Source organism: Cyprinus carpio, chromosome A20 (assembly GCF_018340385.1).
Source record: "Cyprinus carpio isolate SPL01 chromosome A20, ASM1834038v1, whole genome shotgun sequence".
Classification (NCBI taxonomy): domain Eukaryota; kingdom Metazoa; phylum Chordata; class Actinopteri; order Cypriniformes; family Cyprinidae; genus Cyprinus; species Cyprinus carpio.
Window position 1 is genome coordinate 25141319 of NC_056591.1, and position 20058 is coordinate 25161376.

General features: G+C 35.3%; 2 protein-coding genes across 14 annotated transcripts in view; both read left to right on the forward strand.

Moving 5' to 3' along the window:
- The window catches only part of mark3b (MAP/microtubule affinity-regulating kinase 3b), a 52254-nt gene extending 39641 nt beyond the window's left edge, over positions 1 to 12613 (forward strand). For 2 of the 13 annotated variants that reach the window (XM_042778244.1, XM_042778241.1), the window contains exons 12-19: positions 715 to 865; positions 945 to 1156; positions 2067 to 2170; positions 3871 to 4050; positions 5516 to 5785; positions 6622 to 6648; positions 9619 to 9663; positions 11120 to 12613. In XM_042778244.1, coding sequence (XP_042634178.1) covers positions 715 to 865; positions 945 to 1156; positions 2067 to 2170; positions 3871 to 4050; positions 5516 to 5785; positions 6622 to 6648; positions 9619 to 9663; positions 11120 to 11465 — 1335 coding nt within the window. In that variant the 3' untranslated portion in view covers positions 11466 to 12613. Of the gene's footprint in view, positions 1 to 714; positions 866 to 944; positions 1157 to 2066; positions 2171 to 3870; positions 4051 to 5515; positions 5786 to 6621; positions 6649 to 7878; positions 7958 to 9618; positions 9664 to 11119 lie in introns of those variants that run through there. The other 11 variants (XM_042778253.1, XM_042778242.1, XM_042778247.1 and 8 more) reach the window with 7 other exon arrangements.
- Positions 12614 to 13847: 1234 nt separating this feature from the next.
- LOC109113637 (lysosomal-associated transmembrane protein 4A-like) lies at positions 13848 to 20013 on the forward strand. The gene is made up of 7 exons (XM_019126458.2): positions 13848 to 14085; positions 16063 to 16183; positions 16356 to 16432; positions 17393 to 17515; positions 17628 to 17723; positions 17836 to 17934; positions 18913 to 20013. Exons 1-7 carry the CDS (start codon positions 13960 to 13962, stop codon positions 18985 to 18987), a joined length of 717 nt encoding a protein of 238 aa, XP_018982003.1. The 5' UTR covers positions 13848 to 13959; the 3' UTR covers positions 18988 to 20013.
- The last annotated feature ends 45 nt before the right edge of the window (positions 20014 to 20058 follow it).

Below are 20058 nucleotides of genomic sequence, written 5' to 3' on the forward strand. Positions count from 1 at the left end.
ATTCTAATTGTAGAAGGTTCAAAAGAACAGCATTTATTTGAAATAGAAATCTTTTGTAATGTCTTTAATGTGCCATTTGATTAATTGAATTCATTCTTGCTAACTAAATCTTGCTTTCGAACTGCAGTGTGTCTGAGTAAGATATGTTAGTGTGATTTGACACTTTATCTCAGCCTCAAGGCACAAGCCCAGCAAATAATAAATATATACTATTGCAACTATAAATCTGCTTTGTTTGCAGATTTATTGTCTCTAACAAATAAAACCATTTTGCCCTCATGTATTTGACGTTATCTTTACAGCCTGTCATGGAAATTGCTGTACCTTTATTCCAATGAGTTACCACTTAGTTGCACTCTGCCCTATTATTGTGGTGTCATCGATTTTAGATTTACCCACCCATAAAGGTCATGTCGGTTAGACAATACTGTCCTGCTGAAGCAGACAGGAAAACAGAATGAGCTGCAGAGTGGGCTAGTCTTTATAGCCATAGTCAAACATTTGGCTACATCTGACATCTGCTTATAATTGTTTTAGACTTGTAGCATGTCAGTTGTCATTCTAAACCCGTATCACTGTTTATCTTATCAAACTGAATTAGCCAATTACATTCACTAATTTCTCACTGTGCATTAATCCTCCATTTACATCCAGACAAAAGAAAAAGTGTTTCTGTCTCATGCAGTTTTTACGTTTGGTTTTGTGTGATCACAGTTGGAGGTGAGTGATTCCAGCTCCAGCAGTAACCTCTCTTTGGCAAAGGCCAGACCCAATAGTGAGCACAATAACGGCCAGTCACCATCTCACCTCAAAGTCCAAAAGAACGTCTCCTCCAACCAGAAACAGCGTCGTTACAGTGACCAGGGTACGCATGCTCTTTGGGCTTTACATGGTGCTTAATGTGAGATCTTTGTCTTTCTAATCTCCATTCCTCTCCTCTACAGCTGGTCCAACCATTCCCTCTGTGGGTTACCCCAAGAGAAGTCAGACCACTTCAGCAGAAAGTGACCATAAAGAAGAGGGCAGTGCACAGGCACGTAAGGGCAGCTCGTCTGGAAGCCGTGGCATGACTCCACCAAGCCCCATGCTGGGCAACGCCAACAATCCAAACAAGGCCGACATTCCTGACGGCAAAAAGAGCACTGGTGCCCCTGGGGTAAGTTGGTAACACCCAAGATCTTTTGTAATGTCATTGTTTGCATGACAAAATTGATTTTAAGAGAATCTAACAATTTGGAACCAGGGTTATTATAGTTACCTAAAACTAGTACCATAAAAAAATGTACGTTACTTAAAATAAAATCAACCTTAACTGAAATAGAATAAAATGCAAAAAAAAAAAAACCTTTTCAACTAGTTGCCAAGACAAAATTTCTCATTTTAATTTAGTTTAACTTAATGTACTTAAAATGTAACTATATACATGTATTTAAAAAAGAATAATAATTCTTAAAATGACAAAAACACACACCAAATTTACTAAAGCTTTATAAAACTGGTTGGAACAACGTTTTGCTTATATACATACATTTGTTTAGTTATTTTATGAGTCAACACAATTTTGGCATCAGAAAATGGGTTTTTGGATACGGCCAAAATAGTTTTGGAGGGCTAAAATTATTGATGGAACGGGTACTTTTTAATCAGGTAAATGTCATGTAAACATGTCGCCTGTAATAAATATTGATTTCTTGTTTTTAGTCTATCTTTATTTTGTTAAACCAAGATGTTTTAGTCTATGCTGTTTTAGTTGATGCATGAACAAAACTTAACTAAACATTATTTTTTGTAGCGTGCCTACCATCCAATAATAGCTTTGTGCTTTGCTACTTTTAAAATGAGTCTGAATTCATTGTAACAAATTTCAAATAATAAATGTGATTTTGATGCTCTTTGATGCTCATTAAATTTTTTCCATTTCAACAACTAATTGGTGTTGAAACATAATTGTGATTATTAAACAAGATTTATTTTAGGTTTCGGTTTTCGGCTGAATGAAAACTTTTCATTTCATTTCGGTGTTTCATTTTCAGTTAAGACTCACACTATAATATTTATTTCTGCAGAGCAATTCTGTGTCTAGCGGTATGACCAGGAGAAACACATACGTGTGTAGTGAGAGGAACGCCGCAGACCGCCACGCCGTCATCCAGAATGGCAAAGAGAACAGGTGAGTCCCTGAGACCCCTCATTTTTAGGTCAAAGGTTGTGAATCTCCCTTTTCCCTTTCAACATAAACACAGGTTTACAGCAAACGCCTCCATGTTGCTCAAAACAGTGACTGACAAAAGGAACAACTTGCGTCTTTTCACCCTCATGTTCACAAAAACTGTTGCTTTTTTCTACAGGTTCATAAATGTTTGTGGAGAGTCATCTGTTTGCTTTTTCCCCCCGATGCAGTATTTGAAGATTGGTTTAATATTTTACATTACATTTCATTACTTTATTATGTAGAACTTAGACTGAATTTGCTGAACGTTACTGCTAAAACTTCTAAGGTTGTATAATTAATTAAATTCAAATTTTAAAATAGAGATGTGGCCTGGTGTTTATTTGAACACCATTTAAACATCATTTATTTGATATCTAAGAAGCAGCTATATGAAATTAATGCTTATTAAACAGTTAAAATACAAGTATTTGTCAATATATTTAATATATAATATTATGATTATATAAATATTAGTAAAAGTTATATAAATAATATAATAATTATATATGATATCCACAATAAATATCATAAATTATTTGACATATCATTAGCAAAAAAAAATTAACTGCTTTTATTAGTTTTTTTCTAATCGCCAATCACTTCTACAGTCTGTTCTACAAACTTTATGATGTGCAGTGTAAATTGCAGTGGTTATAAACAAGGTCCACAGTGTTGAGATGGTGTTGTCTCAGCATTCATTAATATATTGATTCATATGGAGATGCATACAGATGGAGAATATGGCATACGGGCACGCCAGGACACGCTGCCTCCAGATTCACTCGGGATGTTTGTATTACACTTTTTGAGTTCACAAAGAGGCCTCTGTCTTGCTGACTCACGTCAATGACGTATCACAAAACAACACAGCCAACCTTGCTGTGCCAGTCTGCCATGCTGAACCGCTTAGCTTTAACATGCAGTCCACAGAGAGAGACAAACCATGTGCTGAATCCCATATTAGGGATACACAAAATTCAAAGCCACACACGCAGTCGACTAGTCTTACAGTAATAGTTCAATCAAAAGTAAAAGATTTATCATCCTTTACTTATCCTCATGTCATTTTAAAATCTTCATACACTACTATTCAAAAATTGTTTTCAACATTGATAATAAGAAATATTTCAGCATATTAGAATGATTTTTGAAGAATTCTGACACTGAGGACAGGAAAATTCAGCTTTGGATCGCAGGAAAAAATGACATTTTAAAATATTTTCATTTAGAAAAGTGTCATTTTCAATTTAATATTTCGCATTATTACTGTTTTTACTGTATTTTTGATCAAATATCTGCAGTTGGTTAGCATAAGAGACTTAAAAACCATTACAAAATCTTACCAAACACAAACTTTTGAATAGTAGCGTACAGTTTTTTTCTTTGAAAAAGAAAATATTTTTGAAGATTTTTTATTTTTTGTGGCATAAACTATCCTGTTAAGCTAGCCCTTTGTAGGGAAATTCCATCAGACTCACATTTATGTTGACCAGTCAGTTTTGAACGACTAGTCAATCATCGTAATCCATCCGTATCCTATATTACTCTCTCTTTGTATTCTCTGCTCACAGTTTTTATCTCATATGCTCTGCTTTCTTCGTAAATACTATGTCTGATCCATCCCACTGCTGTTTATTTGCCCGCCTGCCGTGGGCCAGCCTGAGTGAAATGTCAGGATGTGTCAGCACGAGTCCGACGGCGTACGCTGTTGCTCTCGCCAGCTCATCGGCTTCTGTCCGTCTGCGCCACCAAAAGGCCACGTCACTCTCGGCCTCCGGACACACCTGCCGTGCCACCTTGCCGCCCAACGACGGCCCCTCTGATCTCTTCAGGCCCAAGTAAAGACGAGTTTAGCGTCTGTCTCTAATCTTAGTGTGTCTCTCCATCGCACTCCTCTCTAACGCCCTCTGACCTCTCTAATGTGTGCGTCTTTGATATCCTGCCACCTCGTCTCATCCCTATAGTGTCAGGAGGACCCGTCGTAGAGCTTCCGTTGCGTTCTAACGTTTGAGGATTTCCTGCATCTTCCCATTTAAACCATTAACTAACTTCCTTGTGTCTAAACCCACTAATATAGGATATAAACTACATTAACCTAGTCAACGACTAGTGAAAGGACTGTTGAGATGTTTTATGATTATTTTGATCATTATAGTGTTCAAGAAATACTTATCCAGATTAAGAATTTCGTTGAGCACAGATTGCAAGGGTTAAATAATGGTTAAGTCATTATTATAGATGTTCGTTATTTAGAATTTTAATATAACATATACACTATATATGCCAATTAAAACGAACAGACCTATAATAGCGACTTAACCAGACAAAAATGTGTAGAATGTGTTTATCATTAATCTGAGTAACAAAACCTGTGTGAATTTGAGGAGAACTGACTACATATATCCACTAAAATCAAGAAAACACTGCTTTATTAAAAGCAATCACATACATTTTTTCTGAGAAAAGGTCTAACGTAGTTTGTTTGCAGATTCATTGTTTTGGTTTGGTTTGGTTTGGTTTGCTATTTTGTTACATTCTGTTGAAATATTCAATGACGTGTAGCTGTGGTTTAAAGGGATAGCTGCTTAAAGAGATTTTATTTCATTTTTATTTTCAAAAATGCTAATTCTGTCATAATTTCTGTGCCATTTTATTATTATTTATATACTCATAGTATTTAATAATATTTAGAATTGGCTTTTATTTTTTATATCTTCAGTTTTTTTTTTTTACCTTAGACCTTTAGTATTTTTTTTATTTCCTTTGTAATTTTTTATTTAGCTTTCATTTATTTTTATTTTAGTTTTATTAATTGTATTGCTTTAAATAATCATATTTTATTTCAGTTAGTTGCCAAAGCAACATCTTAGTTTAAGTATTTTTCATCAAATGTATTAATTTTTAATTTAATTTTATTTCTGCTTTATTTCAGTTAACAAAAATTATTTTTAATACTTTGTTAATAATATCAACACTGCATCATTTATTCAGCCGCATGTTATTTCAAACCCTCAGAACACAAAATAAAATATTTTAATGTGACTTTGAAATCTGAAATATTGTCCCCTTGACTTTTATTGTAAAAACAACAAAGACATTTTTCAAAATATCTTCTGTTGTTTTCAAAAGATATAAAAAAGGGTTTGGAATGATATAAGGATGTGTTAATGATGACAGAATTTTCATTTTTTGGGTGCACTATCCCTTTAAGTGTCTAAAGACCACCTGGTTGTACATGTAACCAGTGTTGTTTGCGGATTTTCCTATTTCATCATACTGTGACCCTGATTCTACTCTCTTCAGTACGAGCACGGCTCAGACGAGTAAGGGGAACCCTGGTGCCTCCACCCACAGCATTAGTAGCGCGACTCCCCCGGACCGCCTGCGTTTCCCACGAGGCACGCTAAGCCGCAGCACTTTCCACGGAGGCCAGCTGAGGGAGCGACGCACGGCCACCTATAACGGACCCCCTGCCTCTCCAACCTTATCACACGATGCCACGCCACTCTCACAGTCCCGGAGCCGCGGATCAACAAACCTCTTCACAAAGCTCACATCCAAGCTCACGCGCAGGTAAACAAACACTTCACCTTCAATACAACTATAACAAGCCGTTATTCCCTATGGAACTCGGTTTTCAGTGGAAGAATGAAAATGTTTTCATTTAGAGTTTGGGAATTTGAAATATATGAGCATTGAAATGCAACAGTTTCCGCCAAGGAATAATAATAAAAAAAAAAGTAATTGCAACTTTTTCTCTAACAATTCTCATTTTTCTCACGATTTGGACTTTGTTTTCTGCATTTCTGAGAAAAGAAGTCAAAATTGCAAGATATAAACAATTATAATAAATACAGAATTTTTATATCTCGCAATTCCAACTTTTTTCCTCTGCATTCCGAGTTTACCTTTCACAACTTTTTTATCTCTTTTAAGATAATTGTGATTTTTTGTATACCAAATCTGACTTTTCTTCTCAGAATAACGAGTTTATATCACACAATTGTGAAAATTGTGAAAACAAAGTTTTGAATTGTGTGATATAAACTCAGAATTACAAGAAAAAAAAGTCAGAATTGTAAGCTTTAAAAGTCAGGTTTTTTTTTAATTCTGTGGTGGAAACAGGCTACCTTAATAGTTTGATTAGTGCTTCATTTAGAAGTGGTTTGTTAATTCAAAAGATTTTTATTATTTTGTAAACAGCTGCTATAAAACTACTGAAAATGTAGATAAGTTAGTAGGTTTTACTTCCCAACACTGGATGTTATGCTGTAGTTTTGGCATATTAGAACAATTTATAACAAAACCAGATCAGTGGCAGTGGCATCAGACTTCCCTAGATTTCTTCAAGAGACGAAACATCTACTCTAGATGTTGATCACTGTCTCTGTTTTCTGTTTCTTTTGTAGAAATATGTCATTCAGGTTTACCAAAAGGTAGGACCCTCGATGGGCTGTGTGCAGTTAACTAGTGCTGTAATATAAAATTAAACTCTAACACTAGTGTCAAAATGTTTTCGATTAATCACTTGTCACTCACTTTTGACACACTGTCTCTTAATTGGAGTGTGACTGAGCATGCCTGAGACTTCTGCTGTTTTCTGATGAGCAGCACCTGGCAGACATTACTAATCACCCATGCATGCCTGTTCACAGGTTACAACTGAGCACAATAGATTCATTAGTCTCCTTACAGTTTTAAACATTAGAGCCTCATTTTCCGTTCATGCCTTTTTTCTTCAAGGAAGGCTGTGTGTGTTTTGCACATTTAGTAACCTACAGCATTCAATACTGGGAACATTACTTCGATGAAATCTCTCTAAAATAGATGAATTCGCTTTCATTTTTTAACTGAATAAAACATACCTGGGTCACATTTTACCCTAAAATCAAAAGAAATGTGAAATTATTTATTTTATTATTTTTTGTTTTTATTTATTTAAATCTGACATGTACTGCTGCGACACATAAGCACATTTTCCCCCAAAATTCCCATTACTGTAATGTTTCTGGAGTCTTGTTATACATATTATTTTTATTAAAATTTTTCTTCTATTGTGTTTCTTATCTGATTTTACTTATTTATATATTAAAAATGTATTTATATTGTTAACTTATTATCCTTTTATCATATTATTTTAATTATAATATTATGATATAGTACTACAATGATTTTTATTTAAATCTGCTTAAATTTTATGCAGTACAACAAATACTACCATGATATAAATACTTGACAATTTAAACAATATTAAATAATTTAATAAATTTTTAATAATAATTAAATCCTTTTTGCTTTACAGTAATGAAATTTTTTTTTTCTGTATTACAGTAATGATTATTTGGCAGTAAAACATTTAATTTACATAAAAATGCTGTGCAAAAATCATTATGGTCCTAAAATAGCTTTTATTTTTATGCAAGTTATTATTCAATTAATATTAAAAATTAAAGTCATTTGTTTCTTTTTATTTTGGTGTGAAATATGGTGTGTTTCTGAAGGGTTTTATGATATTTATATACAGTGGGTCATCATTAGCATATACTGTGTTATATCACTTAGAAATTCATCTTTATATATTAATCTACTCTGACGATAAGGAAATAAACGCATTAATGAATTTCCTGCGATATGGTAACAGACTTGCTCTTGGTTGTGTAATTCAGGCCACCCTACTGGGCTCTTAATTTAGCAGCTGACAGATGTGGCGATTGAGGGGTTCTTTACAAGATTTCTGGAGTGAAGGTACCAAGATTGCCTTTTGCAACAACCATCCTTTCCCAGTTTCACCCATCATGCGCCAAACCTCTAGAAGTAGCATTTGTCCAGGATTTTCTGATTCCACCTCTTCCTTCTTGACCTACCCAATCATATTGTTCCTCCAGGTGGTCTTGCAATCCCAGCGCTTTCATTCCCAACAGTGCTGTTATGACAGTTTGCTTTTTTCGATGGAGAACTTCAGATTTTTGTAATCCAGAGGTTGGTCAGACGATACAATAAAGAGTTTTTAATGACATTGCAGGCTCTTGTTCTATATAAATGAGAAAACTTGGCTTATTTTATTTGGATTCTGTTCAGCATCTGTGGCCTGCTGTCGATTACAAAAGAAAGTAAATCTCACTCGTTCCTCAGTTTAGATACAGAAACGTGCTCGGTATTGGCAGCGATATTAACCAGTAATATTCCTTTCAGAAGTTACAGGATGCAGAAAGGAAGCTGCCCAGTGGATGTTCATGTCAAAGGCAGTTCGCCTCTTACTGTTGCCCCATAAGAGCACTTACCCCCAGCATCCTCTCCTCTGACCGCTGCTCTCTGCCCATGACCTCTCCCAGTCTTTTACAATGGATGATTAATGTCTTGCAAATGAATATATCTGTATTTAATGTGTTTTGTATTGTGTAGCATCATCACTTTAACATGCATTCAGAAACAGCCCATTATATACTGCTGTCTAAAACTGATTTTTATTGCTTTTTTTTTTTTTTTTTTTTTTTTTTTTTATGCTAGATTTTTATTTATTTAATCCCCCAGATATACGTCATACACTATTATTCAAAAGTCAGTAAGGTTTTTGTTTTTGTGTTTTAAATATACTTATGCTCCACAAGGCTGCATTTATATTAAAAATCATTTTAAAACAGTAATATTGTGAAACATTATTTTAAGTATTATTACTGTTGTCTATTTGAGTATATTTTAAATTTTTATTTATTCCTATGATGCAAGCTGAATTTTTAATTTTGATGCATCCTTTCTGAATAAAAGTTTTTAATTAAAAAATATATATAAAATTGCCATCATTAATTGAAGCAACTTTCCCAAAAAGGAAAAGTGTGTCATGTGGTTTGGGGTAAGTTGTGGCAACAATAGCTTTCAGCTTTATTCTTATTTCATTTCATAGCAGAAATATTAATATGTCAAAAATAAAGATCAAATATTTATAATGATCGGTATTAGTTTTAAAGCTATATCATTTCTCCCTGCCCAGAAGACAGCTTGGGTAAAAAGTGGCACAGCTTACCCCACATTATGTCCTGTATCTGTTTTCATTATGAGAGCCCTTCCTTTTAAATCGCGTTTTTGCTTTCTTACCAGACAAAATGCGCTCAGTAGTGTCCACTGCATGGATTGTATTTAGAACAGGAAGTTGAATCATAGGGGGGTATCTGTAATACCCCCTGTCTCCTCCTCTCCCATTTTATCTCTCCACACAGGTCAATTTTTAAGTGCATGTCCAATATTCCTCTCCACTTACACAGGAAATTGTATCTGTTGTTGGCGTTCTCTCTAACATTGGCTTTGATGCTCTAGGATGAAAAGCTATTGTTGTCTTATCTTTCCTTCCTTGATCAGCTGATTTTCTTGCCTCTAAACTATTTTTCTCTTTTTCATCCTGGTTTTTAAAGAGTGCCGGCAGAATGCGATAGAAATGGGAGGTATGAGGATTCAAGGTGAGACAGGACATCTGGTTGTACAGTTCTGATTTTATACCGTCTCTTCTTTGCTTTTTTTAACATTACTACACAGACTTAGCCTCACTGTTTTCAATAAATCTACAAACATACATTAACTGGCATTTTACATAATTTCCCAAAGATCAAGTGCATTGGGTTTAACCATTGAGGTTGATGTGAGCCTCTGATAATCTGTTCTGTAAATATATATATATTTATTCTGATCTGTCAAAACAAAAGGAAGCTATTGTTTGCATTGGCTCTAGCTCTATTGCCCTGCCCTCTTGTGGCAAGAAGAAGAAATTGAAACATAATTATTAGTGCTGTTTGCTAAGGCAAGAGTTAAGGTCAAAGAATGTTGCTCATATTTAGGGATAAGGGTTTGTTAAAATAATAACAATAAAAAAAATCACTCCCAATACCAGCCACAACACTATGTAACATCATACAGGGGTTTACTCGTCAGATTTGGATTTGAATCTGAGCTTGGAAACATTTCATAGTTGTTTAAAATCACACCTCATGGCCAGTTTAATGAGTATTTTTCTTTATATTCTTATATTTGCTCCCTTGAGTCCCTCACTGCACTGTTTCTGTATCTCTGCATGGTGATTTTTGTGTTCACTGCATGTCGAATGTGCTCAGGTGCTTCAGTGCATGTGTTGTTGAAAAGTTGTGTAAGAGCTTGTTTTTTTTTTGTTAATTTACCCACACCCATCTTCATTACAAAGGTCTGAAACAAATGAGTATGTGAATGCAAACACTTTCAGCTACATGCAAGCTCTATTTTAATGCTGTTTATGTTTTGAAAAATTTTATTTATTCCTGTGATGCAGAGCTGAATTTTTTAACTTTTTTTTTTCTTTCAGGATTCTTTGATGAATAAAAAGTTTAAAGCAGCATTTATTTGAAATAGAAATCTTTTGTAACATTATAAATGTCTCTGTTGTCGCTTTTGAATATTTTAACGCGTTCTTGATAAATAAAAAGTTATTTTATTCATTTAAAAAAAAAAAAAAAACATCAGCCCAAACTTTTGTATGGTAGTGTATGTGTTAGTGAATTATTAAATTAACCCACTTTTCCAAAAAGTAAAGTCTGTCAGTTTGGATCTATTTAATGCATCCTTACGGAGTAAAAATATCAATGTCTTTATTGAAAACTACACACAAATAGGTTAAATTTAATTTTATGGACAAACAACATAAAAGCTTTTTGGGATCTAAAATTTACCTGAAATTAAAAATCGAAATACAATAAAAATAAAAACTAGTAGCACCCTAGAAAAGTGCAATAGGATCAATGCATTAGCCAAGTGTTTATGTGTTCATGTTGCCTACTTGTGTACATTTCTGGCATTTAAAATGTTCTCATGTTCACACTTCCAGGTCTAAACACTTTCACAAACCAAGTGCTTCCCATTTCTCTGACCGTTCTCTCTTCTCTCCTGCAGTCGTAATGTGTCTGGGGATCAGAAAGAGGAACATAAAGACGCCAAACCCCGCTCGCTACGCTTCACCTGGAGCATGAAGACCACCTCCTCCATGGAGCCCACAGAGATGATGCGCGAGATCCGCAAAGTCCTGGATGCCAACAACTGCGATTACGAGCAGCGTGAGCGCTTCCTGCTTCTATGCGTCCATGGCGACGGCCACGCCGAGAGCTTGGTCCAATGGGAGATGGAGGTGTGCAAACTGCCCCGCCTCTCGCTAAACGGCGTGCGCTTCAAGCGGATATCAGGAACATCCATCGCTTTCAAGAACATTGCCTCGAAAATTGCCAACGAACTGAAGCTGTAAGGAAAAAAAAAGTTGAAAATGTGAAAAAGCAGCAAAAAGGACTAAGGCACAAAACTAGAGTAATCAAGCTGCACATTCTTTTTGAACAAGTAGCAGATACAAGGATTGTTTTCCTTATACACTTACAAAGTATGTACTGAAAATATTGTATAGAATCCTGCCTTAGGCAATAATTTCCTGCATCTTTGAAGCATTATTAATATTATTATTGTCGTTATTATTGTGGGATGGTTTCAAACTGTAGGAAAACAATTTCTTTTTTTTTCGGTTTATGCACTACTGCAGTAGGTGCCCTGTGTGGCCGAAAAAAATTAACACCAGTAACTGAAAATGTGTAATTTAACCAGACAGACAGAAAAGGGACGGTTAATCACTCCAGTATTTTTTCTTCTTTATTGTTCCAGCCCTTGAATGCCAAAACAAAATGGCCAGCATTGATTTAGATAGGAAAGTGATTTGCACATTTGCCCTAAAAGCACCATTCATCTCCTATACATCCATTCCCTCCACTTTCCATAAACACCTGTCCCTCTTCAGGATATTCCCACCTGTTGATTTTTAGTGCTAGACATGACTGAAGATGGACAGGATCTGAAAGATTCTGGTGCCAAGGAGGCAACCCACGGCCTCAGGAGCAAGTGCACTTCAGGAAACCTCCCGGATTCATACGGGCTACTGCAATGGAACGTTAAGAATGAGATCGGGAACGTTTTCCTTCCCGGTCTGTTGAAGTATTTAGTTTATTTCTTACAAAGTGTTTTTCAAACGTCTGAAGAGATGATGAAATGCTCTCAGATGTTCTTGAAATGTCTTTGCTTTGGCTCCGGCCCCCAGGGCACACCATAGAGTCATTCTGGGACACAGTTCAGTTCAGAACTTTAACTTGCCATTTCTAGGCTTCAGTATTCACTCCCATCCCTAAGAACCATCAGCACTGTTATTATTATTATTATTTCATTTTGATGTTTCTGTTTTGTTTAGTTTTTTTTTGGAATGTAAATAATGTACCTTAGTTTTGCAGCAACAGCATATTGATATACTTTTTTTTTCTTTTCTAAGTCTGGCTGTGAGTCGGAAACTATGGAATTTAATGTAACTCATCACAGAACAAGGTTAATCAGTGTCTCCATTAAAACAACTGAAAATCATTGATTTGCAGAGTGGATTTCGTTGGACTGGTTTTACGAGACACAATTCAGACATATAAACGCTTATTGTCTATGAACTAACAGGTGGAACATTTCATGTGTTTTAACAGCTGATAAACTTAAAATAAATGTGGAAGTTGTAGAAGATCTTCAGTACAAGATATAACCTCATACTCAGCAGGTTTTTAAGAAGTGAAATGTCATGTGATTTCAAACGGCTTGTTTTTAGCCTTTATGTCACGATGTTATGATCTTATTATTCTGGGTCTCCAAGCATTAAGTCTAGGTTTAAGGCCTATTTCTGCACCAAAGATGATAATTTCCTCAACCACCGGTCAGCATCCTTAAGAAAGAATTTGCAAAAATCCATTCTTTAAATTATTATTAGCTATATTCTACCAAATATATTTGGAGACAACAGAATAGGTGTATAAAACTGTCTAGTAAATAATAATAATAATATATTGGTCTTTTGGAAGATCAGACTGCATTATACCCTAAAATTGTACTGTTAGCAGTCACACATAAGCTGCCACTGTCTATCACTGGTATATCACCTGATTTCTTACATAATTTACAACATCTTATCTATTATATAACAGCTCTCATAAAAGCTTTTCCGAGAAAAGCATCCAGCCCTGAGCTTCGTCTGTCTTCAGCTGGATGAGTTCATGCACATCATCCTCCTCCCGTGCGATTTCTCCTTAAGGACCCACCAGTGCAGTAATAAATGTAAGCGCAGCCATGCGTGATTAAACTCTGACAAAGTCCCATTTCCACGCGTGATCCGTCTAGCCACGCCCCGTTTTTCACACATGATTCAGTAGTGATGTGTTAGTGATTCCTTTGCGCGACTCGGTTCTAAACGACTGTTAGCTTAAAGAACCTATACAAAATGAAACATATATGTGATTCGTTTCTATATTTATTTAAACATGAATAAATCTATATGAACATATATTTGTAACGCAATCAGTCAAATCCTCGGTTGAAGGTTCAGTCAGTTAGTGCGATGCTCACTCGAGAATCACTCGGTTCAGTCCGATCCATAAAAAGAATTCAGTTCGACTCACGAGCGATTCATTCAGTACGATTCCTGCTCAGACCTGACCGCTTCAATTTTGTGAACCGGTTCTACCCATAATAGACAAATAGACACATGTCTTTGGTACTACCGATGTATTAAAAAGATCCGATTCAAAAGAATGATTCATTCACGAGTCGGGCATCGCTATATTTGACCACGCCCCCATTGTTTCTCAGCCGTCTGGGGGCTAGAAAGAGCGAGCGCTGCTATTGTGGCTGTTGTTTTTGACAGGGGAGGCTCATCTCGTCTCTTTTTCTCGATGTTTCTTCAAAGCACCGAGAGCGACATGCGTTTCAAACCGTCTCGAGACCGACTGTACAGCGCGCGCTGCTGCGGCTGCTGTCACGTGCGGACTGGAACCATCATCCTGGGTACCTGGTACATGGTACGAGGCGTAAAACATTCATTAAACATAGTCTTGTAGTTTCAAACACAAATGAAATACATCAGTAGACTTTCCTCCCGTAGTTTAGAAGTGTGTCCGTGTTTTAAAGTGCGTCTTTGTTGATGTTTTATGGCTCTGCAGCGTTAGCTCAGTGTTAACGACTGCTAAGCTAACTTAACTCGATGTTTTGAATTGGAACTATCAACAAATAAGGCACGCAAACGTGATTAGACCTGTTTTACGTTTGTTAAACAAGTTGTAAGAACCTTGTCTGCTTATTGAAGTAGGATAAGTTGATGTGGCGGTTATTTTTAAGTGTTTATTATTTATCGTCTATGTGTAGACAGCTAACCAGCTAACCGCTAGCTGAGGCCGGAGGTTGAGTTGAGTAGACAGTCATCAGTGTTGGCAAGGTTACTTTGGAAAATGTAATTAATAGGTTACAGATTACAAGTTACCCCAGTTAAAATGTAATAAGTAGTGTAACTGTTATAATTATTTTAAAGTAGTGTAACATTACTTTTTGATTACTTTTCTAAATATCTAATGAATGTTTTCAACTCTTTGAAAACCAGGCAGGGTTAACCTTACAGTAGAATTCAACACTGATTATTGTCAGACTTTCAAAATCTTCACAAATCCACTTGAATTAATATTATAAAAATGTAATTTTCAATCACAACCACCACAAAATCAGACTTTAGCACCTCTTTTTACTTGAAATCATAACAAGATATATTTTAATAGCTGTGATACTGTTTTTGAAATCAAATCTTTGCATAGCAAATGTCAGGAAACACTAGTGCCTTGGAAAAAACAGTTGATCTTAAAAAATAAATAAAGTTATCAAATAAGCATGTGTCCTATTCTGTGTCCTAAACTTTTAAACATTGGTGGCTCATATTTTAGAACAGTCAATGCATTAGGGGAAAGAAATCAATTAAGTTTGTGTGTGTGTGTGTGTGTGTGTGTGTACTGGTTTAACAATAATTGTGAGGACCAAATGTCCTCACTTAAATAGTGGAAGATTGTGACAACTCACAAATGAGGACATTTTATATATGGGGACATAGTGAGGACGTTTATAAATGCTTGGAAACAGAGAAACGTCCAAAACACTCGATTTAAGTAAAAACTATGTTTTGTTTTTTTAGGGGTTGGGTTAGCTGATAGAAAATATCATTAACCTAATATAAAATCAACGGAAGTCTATAAAGTGTCTTCACTAAGTTAGCAAAAAAGTTTGTGTGTGTGTGTGAAAATATTCAGAGGCAACCCCCTTTGTAATTGTTAACATTTTATTAAGTAACTAATTTAATTACACATTTTTTCGACAGATTACAGTTACATTTATTTTACGTTACTCTGTTACATGTAACTAGTTACTCCCCAACACTGACTGTCATGGGTTTGACATTCAGTTCATTGTTAATTTGCACAAAATACATTTAGATAAAGTAAATTATCTCGAATTATATAGCTATTAGCTTATATTAGAGGGTAGCTTTATTTGTAATAATAGTATATATAGTAATTAGGGTGTCAACTAGATTTTAAACAAACTGTTGCCTGGCAAGGTTTATGAATACTTTTGAATAAAATGGCACTGGCATTTACAAATTAATCTGTCTTTAACTGTCAGTGGAAAATGTAATTGTAAATAATTTAAGGCAAAGTCTGGACCTTGGTGTTTCCAGAAAAACCAGTCCACATGTTTCCATTTAAGATTGACTGGTTTTAATTTAGGCAGATTATTTTTATATTATTATTATTATATATTCTTAGTAAAGATTGGCAAGCAAATGTTTTAAGACCTTGACCTCTTTTCAGTCCTTTTGAATTGCACTAACAAATTGTTCAGGAAGTCACATGACACAGTGAATGATTTGAAAATTTGGTTTTATTTATAAGGCTGGTTAAATATTATGTTCTACTATCCCATCTGTACTTTCTTTACTAATATAATCTCACTCTTAAGTGGTGAACCTGTTGATGGGTATTCTGTTGACTGTGGCAGTAACTCACCCTGAGAACGTCCCTACTGTTGACCTGCAGTATGAGGTTATTGAGCATTACTTTGCCTCAGACAGGATGTCTGGTACGTTCATTAGATATTTTTGATAATTAAATGCTGTAAATTTGTATTTAATACTAATACAGTGCCATGTAATTCTACTTTTTTGCAGTTTTTATATATTTTTTACAGTTTTTGTTTATTTTATTTATATTTATGATCTCTAGAATGACACAATTTGTCTTTTACCCCACAGAGAATGCTTGTGTGGGCTTTGCCATCTCTCTCCTTATGCTCACCATTAGTGCCATGATGGTGTATGGGGCTATTACTGTAAGTTTCTATAAATTGCAACACCTGTGCTAATTATTTTACGTTGAATAAAATAAAAAATCATTTTAGCACCTTTAATCCTTTTGCTGTGCTGAAAATCCTTTACCTAATTTTTTTTTCGTGTGTCAAAAATTACCAGCCTTTTTGATTTCTCATTATTATGATATATTGTCACCATATCTTAAATCTTGGCAATACTATAGCATAACAAGAAATATATTAGCAATTCTTAGTAGGCTGGTCATTTTTGACTGGGAACACTACATGTGTCCACAAGGGGGAAAAAAATCCATTCCCCCAAAAAAGTACAAAATAAATCAAAAATGTTTTGAGAAAATGACAGGAACACAGCATGAGGGTTAAAGGGGTTGTTATGATGTAACATCACACATTGCATATAATGAGCATTGAACATTGTAAACATTCTTTGACATTTAAAGGCAATACAATAAAATGCATCAGTTTTTCCCCAAACGTTTGATGTGGTCATGTATTCTAGAATAGAATAATGCATTTCACCACTGTGTTCATCTGTACTTCACAGTCTTGCTTGAAGTCATCTTTAAGAAACAGGTTGGATCAGTGAACTTTTGTTGTGTAGTAGTTTCTGCTGTCAATGCACATTTGCCATACCTGAGCTTTTTACCTCGAATGGATATTAAGCTTAAATGTGTTTTAACCCTGAGTATCCTCTGACCACAAGTTTTAGGCCTCAAAGGCAGTGAAATGCTATTCCAGTAGAGTCACGGCCTTGCTAATAGCTTCCTTTCCATGTTAAGTATTCTCTGAGCTTAGTTATTCAGCACAGCTTCTCGTATTAGCTTAAAAACCGGATGATTCATGATTTCCTGGAGTTTTAGGAAAAGGCTTGCATCAGCATTAAAATGGTGAGAAACCATCTAAAAATGAAAGGGCAAGGCCCACCTCATGTCATGACTGTTATTTTTCCCTCCCTCTTAGAATCGTGATGGCTGGCTCATCCCGTTCTTTTGCTACCAGCTGTTTGACTTTGCGCTGAGCTGCCTGGTGGCCATCAGCTCCCTCACGTACCTGCCCAGAATCAAGGACTACCTGGACCAGCTGGTCAGTCTGCCGTCTGCTGCCACTGCTGACTGCATGTCTCTTGAGCCTCTGACACTAAAGGTTAATGGAAAAATTCTTAAATTAAAATAAAAAATATCTCTGTCTCTTTTAGCCGGACTTCCCATACAAAGACAACCTGCTCTCTCTGGACTCCAGCTGTCTCCTGCTGTTTGTGCTCATCTTCTTTGCCATTCTCATTTTCCTTAAGGTAGATATATGAACCTCACCTGATTTTTCAGACACTGAACCGGTTATATGTCTTATTTTTAAGACACAGATTGTTATTTGATTGTGTTTATTTATTTATTAATTTTTTCCAGGCCTACTTGATCAACTGTGTTTGGAACTGCTATAAGTACATAAACAACAGGAACACTCCAGAGATTGCTGTCTATCCTGCTTTTGATACCCCACCTCAGGTATGTCCATTTTAACAGGCTTCCCAGCCTGATTCTAGGTTACATTTGAAAAGATGATATTAGATTACAATATTGTAATTAGACTAAATCTAAAAATAATAATTATCATTAGAGAAAGTAATTAGGTATTAAACATGACAAAGTCAACAACAACAACACTGTACCAATCCAAGCACTGCATCATTAACAAGGTTTATACTTTATACAGTCATACTTAGACTGTATTAATTAAAAATGTATTATTGACGTAGTGCTTAGATTAGTGCAAAGTTGTTTTTTGACTGATATCCTAAAACATGGAGATCAAGCTTCACCCTACTTTCTTTAAAGTATGTTGTTGGTCTTTTTGTGTAAAGTTCATTAATGTACATTATTCTGAAGAAAAAAGTGTTTATGCACAGGTGTGTTATCTGTACAAATGTTGTTTTAGTATTATTATTTATATACTGTGTTATAGTATAGCATTTATTAATTTATTGAAGTTTTAGTAATTTTGTTATGTTTGACATTTGTATTAGTTTTTTATTCATTTGTATTTTCAGTTTTAGTAATTTGTAGTACTTAAAACTTATTTCAGTTAGTTGCCAAGTGAGGTTTTCTAATTTTGCCTTTTGCCTTTTATTTTAGCTGTATTTAAATTACTGAAGATGTTTTTAATAGTTTTAGTAAACAGTAACAGCCCTAATCTGTTGTGCTAGTGGATGATGGGAACAGATAAAATTATTTCATTTTTTGTTCTGAAAAGGAGAGCATCTTAACCTCTCTCAGAAGCAAAAAATGTAGCCCCTTAAGATGCACCATTCACTCTGCTACAGTAGAGGCCACTCTTTGCCTCCAAAAGAGGTTTTGAGCAATTGTTTTTTTTCTGGCACTCCTCAGTAGAACACCAGCTGTATCGTTTTTGTTTTCTACCACAGGAAAGTGTGTTGTGTAGCTTCAGATTGGTTTCATTTTAATGGCATCTTCTCTTTATCATAGTACATCCTTCCCACCTATGAAATGGCCATGACAATGCCAGCGAAGGAGCCTCCTCCTCCTTACATGCCAGCTTGAATTCCCCTGGCTGGTTTCTTCAGTAAAAGCCAGTGCAGACACCCATCTTTGCCTTTCGATCCTGCCTTCCATTTCAACACATGGAGGGTGTTTAGACTCCCAGCGTCCACTCATCACATCAGCAGCTTACATATTTGCATAGACTTATCCGTGACTATTTCTTTCGCATGACTCTCGTAACAGCTCATCACTGCAGATCTATTTTTGTAAAACTATACGAAAAACGGTTGAAGTGGTACGGTGTTGGCTAATAGATCGGTTGTGGCAAGATTTATTGTAATTACTTAATGTTGTATCTGAGATATGATATGCTATTCTCTTTTGTGGACATCATGACTCGGGCTCTGCAATAAATTGTGCTTATGACAGAATTATATAGTTCATAGTCAATCACTAATGAAATGATTCTTGAGATGGGGCAGGTAATCTGCCGTTTGACATTTTTACCAATGAAAGCTTTCACTTTACTTGCCACCTTGAGATCTTTATTTTTCCATGCTTTTCAGTGCTGTGTTTTTTCCTGATTGTCATAGTAGAAGAACTGTTGTGAAAATCAACATTGCCATACAACATGACAGGGCACTTGCATTTAGAATCACCTTGACTAATAAATCTGTTTTGTTAGATTAAAAATCTGTTTAGACAATCCAGTGGGATGGTTAAAAAAATTATTTTCCATTGTGTACTTTATTAGTGGACGTAAGACTTTCATCCTTTAAAAAGTGAAAGAGCTCAAAGCACTTTTTATCTTGTTTATATAATTAGTGTGTGTGTGTTTGTGTTTTCCATCCATTGAACCATTGTGCACCATCATGTTAGCAGCCGTCACAGTGATCTGTTGTCATGGTAACTACTGGGTAACACGCAAGAAGAATCCTCACATGAACGACAATGATATAGTGTTAAAAAAGGTAACCGCTAGTGCTGTATTAATCAATGGATGCATGTTATTTTAGTTTGTGGTCTGTTTCTTTTCTTGTACATGTTCTGTAATCTAATTACTTCAATAAATATTTCAAAACAAAAGTCTGCTATCAGACTGTTTTCCCCCAGTGTACATTGGTTCATTAG

Bases quoted from the DNA above. Each gene is read 5' to 3' on its own strand.
- LOC109113637 (XM_019126458.2), top strand. From the start codon at position 13,960: ATGTTTCTTCAAAGCACCGAGAGCGACATGCGTTTCAAACCGTCTCGA. The intron at 16,184-16,355 runs GTACGTTCATTA...TTTACCCCACAG, and splicing joins TGCCTCAGACAGGATGTCTG to AGAATGCTTGTGTGGGCTTT. The intron at 17,724-17,835 runs GTAGATATATGA...AATTTTTTCCAG, and splicing joins CCATTCTCATTTTCCTTAAG to GCCTACTTGATCAACTGTGT.